This window comes from Triticum urartu, chromosome 2A (genome assembly GCF_056163025.1).
Source record: "Triticum urartu cultivar PI428250 chromosome 2A, HENAU_Tu73, whole genome shotgun sequence".
Taxonomy (NCBI): domain Eukaryota; kingdom Viridiplantae; phylum Streptophyta; class Magnoliopsida; order Poales; family Poaceae; genus Triticum; species Triticum urartu.
This window is the reverse complement of record NC_141874.1, coordinates 552,303,834-552,313,184: the sequence shown is the minus strand read 5'-3', so window position 1 is coordinate 552,313,184 and position 9,351 is coordinate 552,303,834. Positions and strand designations below refer to the sequence as shown.

Sequence of the window (9,351 nt, the reverse complement as noted above, 5' to 3'; positions counted from 1 at the left end):
CCGGTTCTCTATTAAAAGGAGGCCTTAATATCCCTTAGTTTCCGTAAGGACCCCGCTGCCATGGGAGGGTAGGACAAAAGATGTCATGCAAGTTCTTTTCCATAAGCACGTATGACTATGTTCGGAATACATGCCTACATTATATCAATGAACTGGAGCTAGTTCTATGTCACTCTAGGTTATGACTGTTACATGATGAACCGCATCCGGCATAATTCTCCATCACCGATCCATTGCCTACGAGCTTTCCATATATTGTTCTTCGCTTATTTACTTTCCCGTTGCTATTGCTATCATCACTACAAAATACCCAAAACATTGCTTTTACTACCGTTACCTTTTGTTACCGTTACCACTACTATCATATTACTTTGCTACTAAACACTTTGCTGCAGATATTAAGTTTCCAGGTGTGGTTGAATTGACAACTCAACTGCTAATACTTGAGAGTATTCTTTGGCTCCCCTTGTGTCGAATCAATAAATTTGGGTTGAATACTTTACCCTCGAAAACTATTGCGATCCCCTATACTTGTGGGTTATCAAGCCGCGACCGCCGAAGGGGCCGAGTTCTGTAGGAGCCGGTCCGACCTCGCCGACTAGGCCGAGGTGGAGGGACAGGCCGACTCGGACCTCGGCCTGGATCCGAATGACGCCGAAGCCGTGGCCTGCGGGACAGGAACCGGGCCGAGGCGGAGCTGGAGGCGGCGTCGGTCCGTGCTTGGACCGACGCGGTGGCAGCATGGGCACGAGGCGGCGTGGAGCCGGCCTGGCGCGAGATGCCGGAGGGCACGGTGGTGGCGGCGACGGTCTTTGAGCCGTCGTTGGCGAGGGAGCGCGGCCGTGGAGGCCGGGCTGCGGTGGTGATCCCCGACCGGGCGGTCGTGGAGGTGGCGGATGACACCCCGCCGCGGGCCGACGTGGTCGGGCGAGCGGGGACTGATGGTGGTGGAGGCGGCGCCGTTTTGTAAGAGACGCTGCGGGCGGCGGTGTCGGAGGCGCCACCGGTTTTGGAGGAGGCACCGCGGGTGGCAGTGCCGGAGGCCGCCCCGGCAACTGGGCCGGAGACGGCGACGCAGGGCATCCCGGTGTTCGGGGCGCCGTCGGTGCCGGGAGGGGCGTCGGAGGAGGTGCTGGCCACGTCGCGAGCGGCCAACGGGGAGTACGCCTTGGTGCCCCGGCAGGGAGGGCGCCGAGCTGCTGTGCCGCAGCCGTCGCGGAGTAGGAGCGCCGTTGTCTTCGGGCCTCAGACCCAGGAGGAGGTGGCACTGGACGCCGTCAGTCGCCGCCTGCGAGGCCTGACGGAATGGCTCGAGGCCTTCGTCCAGGCCGAGGTGGAGCGGACGCGCGACCTGGAGCGCGCCGTTTTGGTAAGTCTTCTTGTAATTTCTTCTTTGTGGGGGCGCGCCAGCGCACCCACTGGGTGTAGCCCCCGAGGTTCGGGCCAACTACGTAGTAGTTGGGTCGAATCTTTAGAGTGTTGTCCTTGTTCTAATTTCTTCTTTCTTCAGCATCTCGACGCCTTCGGGTCGCTGCCTACAATCGTCTCTTGGGCAAGCACCGGGAGCTCATGGAGCAGCTTGCCGCCAAGGAGGAGGAGCTCCGCGTCGCCGCAGGTATTCTTGTGCTCTTTTCTAGTGGGGGCGCGCTAGCGCACCCACTGGGTGTAGCCCCCGAGATTCAGGCCAACTATGTAACAGTTGGGCCAAATCTTAAGTCTTGCTTTTCCTTCTACTGAGTCCTTCTTTTTTGCAGCCGAGGTGCTGTCCTGGCGGACTCGTCTGCTCCTGGCCGGTCATTACTACGACCGGCTCGTTGCCGACGCCGGCCGTCTTGGCGTCGAGGCGACGCAGGCGAGGGCGGAGGCGGCCGCAGCTTGGCAGTCTCTTGACGAGGCCAACCGGCTACATGAGCAGCTGGCGGGTCACAAGAGCCGCCTCGAGGCCGAGGTGGAGCACCTTAAGGCGGAAGCCGCCAAGGTTGCAGAGGCGCAACAGGCCCTGGTGGAGGCGGACCAGCAGCGCGGCTAGCTGGCCGACGACAAGGGTCGGCTCCAGGCCGAGGTGGATCGCCTACGGGAGCAGGTCACCACGGCTGAGGGGGCCCGTCAGGACGAGGCCCGTCGCCGCGAGGCGGCCGAGAAGGCAGCCGAAGACAAGGACGCCGAGCTGAAGGCAGCCCTTGCCAAGGCGGCCAATCTAGAGAAGGGCTCAAGGAGTGCGATCGCGCCATCGAACAGGAGCGGCGTAGTACGTTGCTTGAAGCGCAGCACCTGGAAGAATCCTTCTCCAGTAAGTGCTTTTTCTTGTCATTTGCCGGGTCGGGATCCGGCCTTTCTTCCTTGTTGTTCTTCTTCTAACTCGCTTCTTCCTTTGCGGTAGGGGCCTCCTCGAAGACGCAGCGGCTAGCGGAGGAAGCCATCCATCATCAGCGCGACCCGACCGGCGTTGTTGGGTCCGGGACGGATCCGCGGGTGGCCTGGACCTTCCCGGAGATCATCGCTGCCGCTAAGGCCCGCCTGCAGGTCCTGGGAACGCAGTTGGGGCGGCTGTCCCAGGCCAACACCGCAATGACGGCGGCCCTATGGCCGGACTCCGTCCAACCGAGTAGCTTCTCGCACCTGGCGTGTTGGTTGGAGATGGGGCCGGACAGGCTTGGCGAGTGGCACATCTCTGCCGCTTGTGCCGGTGCTGAGATGGCGGTCCGGTTCGTGCTGTCCTGGCATCCGGACCTGCAGCTGGACCCGTTGATGGGCCAGCGGGCCGGTTCGAAGCAGCACTTGCAGGAGCAAGCCGGCCGGATCGCCTCCCGGGCCAGCTGCATTGCCGAGTTCGCCTTCCATGACGAGTTCCATCTGGAGCGGATGGAAGACGGCAGGGCCGTGGACGGCGACGACTACGGCTTGATCCTCCACGATCCAGAGGGGATCTCGGAGGAGACGGGCGTCTACCGCGACGCGGGTGCTGAGGAGGACACCGGCGCCTCGCTGGACCCGGAGGCCGCCAGGGGAGAGCCGTCGACGTCACGACGCGGCGCTGGAGATGCCTGAGACACTTTGTGTAAAATTTGTTAGATAGCAGGTCCACCCACCCACTGGGGGTTTTAGGGTGTAATGAACTCGGGCCGTGGGCCTTTTCTTAAATACTTGTGTAGATGTCGTGGGTGTTTTTGCTTTTTGCCTTCCGTTTTTTGGACCGATTTCATGAGTTTTTCCTTTCTCAAACCTCCCCCCCGCGAGTCAGACGGCCGAGGCTCCGGTCCGTGACAAGGAGTTCGATTCTTTGAGAGGAGCGCGTAGGACTTGGGTCCCTCGAAACGTTGAGCGCGAGCAAAACACCCACTAGGCCGGCTGGCGGCAATCCGGCGAAGCCGGTTAGCGAGCAGTCGGTCGTGCGGCTGTTCATTTGATGAATGGTTAGCCGGGTTGATCGACCCGTCATCCTTTGACTTAGTGTATGAAGCGTAAAGGAGCTTTGGCCCGTTGTGCTTGCCAGCCGACAGCCAAAGCTGGATCTGTGGCTTTAGGGCGAAGTGGGGGACCGCGACATCCTAACTTTATCAGGAATCACCAAGTAAGGCGGCGGGGTGGCGACCAAGCCGGCCAGCCCCCGAGTCCTCGGGTTGAGCGAGTCAGACTGGTGGCCGGGTTTAGTGGTATAGTGATGCAAGAAAATAGGACACAATAAATTGGTCGACAAAAGGCAGCCCCCGAGTCTTGTTCGAGGACCCCGTAGTTTCATGCGTTTACAAAAGGCGACGATACATACGCTCGTGCGGCTAACTATAAAACGGGCGGAGGAGTTCCGCATTCCACGGCCGGGTCGTTTCTTCACCGGCGATGTCCTTCTAGCGCTTCCTTGACTTGCGCGTGTCGATGAGGTAGTAGGCGTTGCGGTCGCGCAAGGCCCTGCTCACGATGAATGGGCCCTCCCATGGAGGGGACAGCTTGTGCTGGCCTGCCTGCTCTTGGACGAGTCAGAGGACGAGGTCGCCCTTGCGGAATGCGAGGGGCTTAATATTCTTGCTATTGTAGTGCCTCAAGCCTTGCTGGTAGATGGCCGAGCGACTGAGTGCTAGGAGGCGTGCTTCTTCGAGAAGGTCGACGCCGTCTTCGCATGCTTCTCTAGCTTCGGCTTCGGTGTACATCGCGACGCGCGGCGAGTCGAACTCGACATCGGTCGGGATGACGGCTTCGGCCGCGTAGACATATAACGGGGTGAACCCAGTCGACCGATTCGGCGTGGTGCGTAGACTCCAGAGAACGGTTGGAAACTCGTCAAGCCAGCTGCCGGGTGAGCGGATGAGTGGCTCGATGAGTCGCGGCTTGACGCCGGACAGGATGAGTCCATTGGCCCGCTCGACCTGCCCGTTGGACTGCAGATGCGCAGCGGAGGCCAGGTCGAGGCGGATGCTGGAGTCGGAACAGTATTGTTCGAGCACGCCCTTGGCGAAGTTGGTGCCGTTGTCGGTGATGATGCTGTTCGGCATGTCGTAGCGCACCGCTATGTCCTTGATGAAACGGACGGCTGTTGGCCCGTCCAGTTTCTTGATTGGTCTTGCCTCGATCCACTTGGTGAATTTGTCCACTGCCACCAGCAAGTGCGTCATGCTGCCTCGAGCGGTTTTGAAGGGTCCCACCATGTCGAGTCCCCAGACCGCGAAGGGCCAGGCGATCGGTATAGTGTGGAGTGCTGACGCCGGCTGGTGGCTGCGTTTGCTGAAGCGCTGGCATCCCTCACACTTGAGGACGAGCGACTCAGCATCCTGGAGGGCCGTGGGCCAGTAGAGACCGTGGCAGAACGCCTTGGCCACCAGGGATCGTGATGCGGCGTGGTGCCCGCACTCGCCCTGATGTATGTCGAGGAGGATGTCGATGCCCCGTTCCTGCTCGACGCAGCGCGGGAACACACCGGTGGAGCTGCGCTTGACGAGCTCGTTGTTGATGATGCTATAGGCGGACGCCCGACGCTGCACTTGCCGAGCTTCGGTCTCGTCCATGGGGAGAACCCCGTTCTCCCAAAATTCTGATATTGGGAGGGCCCAAGATGGAGCCGTAACCATGGCAAAGACGGCCACCAGGGTGGGTTCCGAGTCGGCAGCCCCCGAGTCAGGTTGAGCAGCCCCCGGGTAGGGGATGGTGACGGCTGGGTCTGGGACGACGGTGGCCGGGTCGAGCCGAGCAGCCCCCGGGCTGGGTTCAGCAGTCCCTGGGCCGGGTTCAGTAGTCCCCAGGCCAGGTTGAGGTGCGGCCGGGTCATCTGAAACGTGGATGGACTCGGATTCCGGTGATGGCTTGACGGACGGCTTGCGCAGGTGGTCCAGGGAGACGCTGGACGGGATGGCTTGTCGTGACAAGGCGATCTTGGCGAGTGTGTCAGCTGCTTCATTCTCTGCGTGCGGGACATGGAGGAACTCGCAGCCCTCGAAGGATCCGGACAACTTCTGGACGAGGAAGCGGTAGCTTGCCATGTTGGAGTCGCGGGCGTCCCATTCGCCGGAGCACTGCTGCACCACCAGGTCCGAGTCGCCGTAGCACAGGATGCACCGGATGCCGAGTTCCTTGGCAAGCCGGAGGCCGTGCACAAGGGCTTTGTACTCGGCGACATTGTTGGAGGCGGTGAAGTGGATCTGGAGTGCGTAGCGGAGCCGGTCGCCCTTTGGGGACGACAGTATGATGCCGACCCCCAAGCCGAGTCGCATCTTGGACCCGTCGAAGTGCATGCGCCAATGCCTCGAGTCGGGAGGCGGCGACAAGTATTGGGTCTCGGTCCAGTCGACGAGGAAGTCGGCCAGGGCTTGAGACTTGATCGTGGTGCGGGGCTCATAGAGAATGGTGTGGCCGGCTAGCTGGATCGCCCACTTGGCAACCCGGACAAAGGCATCCCGGCACCTGATGATTTCTCCGATAGGCGCCGTGCTGACCACAGTGACAACGTGCTCTTGGAAATACTGCTTCAGCTTTTTTGCGGTGAAGTACACGCCGTAGCACATCTTCTGGTAGTGCGGGTAGTTTTGCTTGGAGTTGGAGAGCACCTCGCTTAGGTACTAGACTGGGCACTGGACGGCCTGGATCTTGCCCTTCTCTAGTCGCTCGACCACCAGCACCGTGCTGACCGCCCGCGAGGTCGCGGCTATGTAGAGCAGCAGCGGCTCCTTGTCGGTCGGCGCGGCCAGGACTGGTGCGGTGGAGAGCATGCGCTTGAGGTCTTGGAAGGCCTCGTCTGCCTTGCCGTTCCATTCGAACGGGCTCGTCTTCTTCATCAGCTGGTATAGGGGTAGCGCCCTCTCGCCCAGCCGGCTTAGAAACCGGTTGACTGAGGCCAAGCATCTGGTGAACTTCTGGACATCGTGCAGCCGAGCCGGCTTGCACATGCGCTCGACGGCCTTGATCTTCTCCGGGTTCGCCTCAATGCCACGTTCCGAGACAAGGAAGCCGAGTAGCTTTCCGTCTGGGACGCCGAAGACGCATTTTTCCGGGTTAAGCTTGACCTTGTATTCGCGGAGGTTGGCGAACGTTTCCTTCAAATCGTCGAGGAGCATGAGGTGCTGCTTGGTCTTCACCATGATGTCGTCCATGTATATGTGGATATTGCGGCCGAGTTGCGGCAGCAGGCATTTCTGCATTCAGCGCTGGAAGGTGGCGCCGACATTCTTCAAGCCGAACGACATGGTGATGTAGCAATACGCCTGAAAGGGCGTGATGAAGGACGTCTTCAGGGCATCGGCCGGGTCCAGCTTGATCTGGTGGTAACCGGAGTAAGCGTCCAGGAAGAACAGGAACTCACACCCGGTGGTCGAGTCGATGACTTGGTCGATCCGTGGGAGGGCGAACGGATCCTTGGGACTGGCCTTGTTGAGGCTGGTGTAGTCGATACACATGCGCCAGGTCTTGTTCTTCTTCAGGACAAGGACTGGATTGGCCAGCCACTCGGGGTGAAACACTTCCATTATGAAGACGGCCGCCAAAAGCTTGGCGACCTCTTCACCAATGGTTCTTCTCTTCTCTTCAGAAAATCGTCGTAGGGGTTAACGGACAGGCTTGGCGTCCTTGCGAACATGAAGTTTGTGCTCGGCGTACTTCCTCGGGATACCCGGCATGTCCTTGGGGGTCCATGCGAAGATATCCCGATTCTCACGGAGGAAGTCGACGAGCTCGCCTTCCTATTTTCTGTTGAGGCGAGCGCCTATGACAACGTACTTGCTGCAGCTGGGGTCCTCTGGTTTGAGCTTCACTTTCTTGGTCTCCTTGGAGGGCTTGAAGGCGGCCTCGTCGGCCGGGTCCGGGGTCGGGATTGACGCGGCGGAGGCCTCGCCTGCTAGGGCGACGATCCGGTCGAGCTGGCGCCGCTCCTCGGCAATGACCAGCGACTCGACCAACTTGGCGTCGTCTCGGGCGCACTCCAGGGACTTGCGGTAATCGCCGGTGATGGTGATGAGGCCCTTGGGACCTGTCATCTTCATCTTTAGGTACGCGTAGTGGGGAACCGCCATGAACTTGGTGAGCGCGGGCCGACCCAGCAACGCGTGATACGCGCTGGACAGGTCCACCACCTCGAACCAGATCGGTTCACGCCGGAAGTGGCTGCTGTCACCGAACAAGACATCTAGCCAGACCCGGCCAATGGGGGAGCAGGAGAGGCCGGGCACGATGCCGTGGAAGATCCTGCGGGTCGGCTCCAGGTCCTCGGACTTGAGGCCGAGCTTGGTCATCGTGTCGCGATAGAGGATGTTGATGCTGCTACCGCCGTCGATGAGGACTCGGGAGAACTTGCATGTGCGCCGTGCGACGATGGTGGGGTTGAGGACGAGGGCGTAACCACCCGGACTCGGCATGACTGCCGGGTGATCCTCCCTGGTCCAGGTGATCGGGCGATCCGACCAATGCATGAACTCCGGCTTGGCCGGGACGACGGTGTTCACCTCCTGCCGAAGGAGGCGCTTGCCGTCGCCGAGGCTGGTGAAGACGACATAGGCCGCGTTCTGGTCCGGGTAGGCGTCGTCGCGCATCGCGCCGCCAGCTGGAGGCGGAGGCGGCTGTCCCACACCGGGAGCCGGAATCGGAGGGGGCGAGACGTCGCCCCTCATGATGCGCTTGGTGATGGCGCACCGCCGAAGCGTGTGCGTGGAGGGTTTTGCGCCGCTGTGGTGCTTGCAGGGGGCGTCAAGCATCTGCTCGAAGCTCATGGCGGGTTGCCATGCCGTCTTCCTGGTTTGCCGGCGCTTCGCCGCCGGGTCCGCCGCGGCGGGCTCGGCGGCCGCGACGAGCCGGTTGTCATGACGCGGCGCCGGCTGGTCGGCCTTGCGCTTGTTGCTCTGGTGATGGTGCTACCGGCTGCTTTCGCCGGTCGGCTTCAGAGGGGGAACCGGCTTCGTCTTGCCGGCTTCATCCAGCGCCACCTGGATCTTCAAGGCGGAGTCGGCATTGGCGTACTTGTCCGCCGTCACCATGAGCGCGGCCATGGTGGCCGGCTCGGAGCGTAATAGCTTGTGCTTGAGGAGGGTGCCGTCTCGGCACCCACTAACGAAGTACTGGATCGTCTGGACTTCATGGACGCCCTTGCAGCTGTTCCGGAGCTCGGTCCAGTGTGCGAGGTACTCACGACCGGTCTCCATAGGCCCTTGCACGCACAGGGCGAGCTGGCTAGGGCAGCCGGGTCGCTTGTAGGTCCCCGTGAAGTTGCGGACGAAGGCTTCCTTGAAGTCCACCCACGTGTTGATGCTGCGCATCGGCAGGCTGTTCAACCACGTGCGGGCTGACCCTTGGAGCATGAGCGGTGCATAGCGCACGGCGAGACGACGATTGGCACCGGTGATGCCGATGGCCGTGGTGTAGTCGGTGAGCCAGTCTTCTGGCTTCACCATCCCATTGTACTTGGGGGTGTCACGGGGGAGCATGAATCCTTTGGGGAAGGGCTCCTCCCGGATGCGCGGGCCGAAGCACGCCAGCCTGATAGTGCCGCTCTCCTCCACCTCCAGGGAGAGAGCGAGCCGATCGAGGCGGTGCCGAGCGTCGATATCGTCGATGGTGCGCGGGCCGAGTCGACTTGCGGCCAGGCCACGGGGGGCCGGGTCGATTGGAGACGGACGCCGGCCATGCTGGCCGAGTCCGCGCTGGATCTCTAGGACGGACTCGTCGCCCAACCCACCGGCGGCTGTAGCGCCCGGGTCACGCCGAGTCCGGGCTCGGCCGGAGTGCACCTCACCGGGTGGCGAGGAAGCGGTATGCAGAAGTTTGCCGGGCCCGCCAAGGCGGGAGGAGCCAAATCCCGCCGGCTTGGTGAGCTGGTTGAGGCGGTCCTGCTGGGTGTTGGCGGCGTGGAGGAGTTCGCGCATCCGCCCGATGCGCTCTTTC

General features: G+C 61.6%; 1 protein-coding gene across 1 annotated transcript; it reads right to left on the bottom strand.

Annotated features, from left to right (window-relative positions):
- Positions 1-3,974: 3,974 nt before the first annotated feature.
- On the bottom strand, positions 3,975-5,990 carry LOC147985852 (uncharacterized). The gene has a single exon (XM_087541762.1). The coding sequence runs from the start codon at positions 5,988-5,990 to the stop codon at positions 3,975-3,977; it is 2,016 nt and encodes a 671-aa protein (XP_087397888.1).
- Positions 5,991-9,351: the final 3,361 nt, after the last annotated feature.

What these genes read in the sequence shown, in the direction of transcription:
- LOC147985852 (XM_087541762.1), bottom strand. Translation starts at nt 5,990, where the DNA reads ATGTGCTACGGCGTGTACTTCACCGCAAAAAAGCTGAAGCAGTATTTC.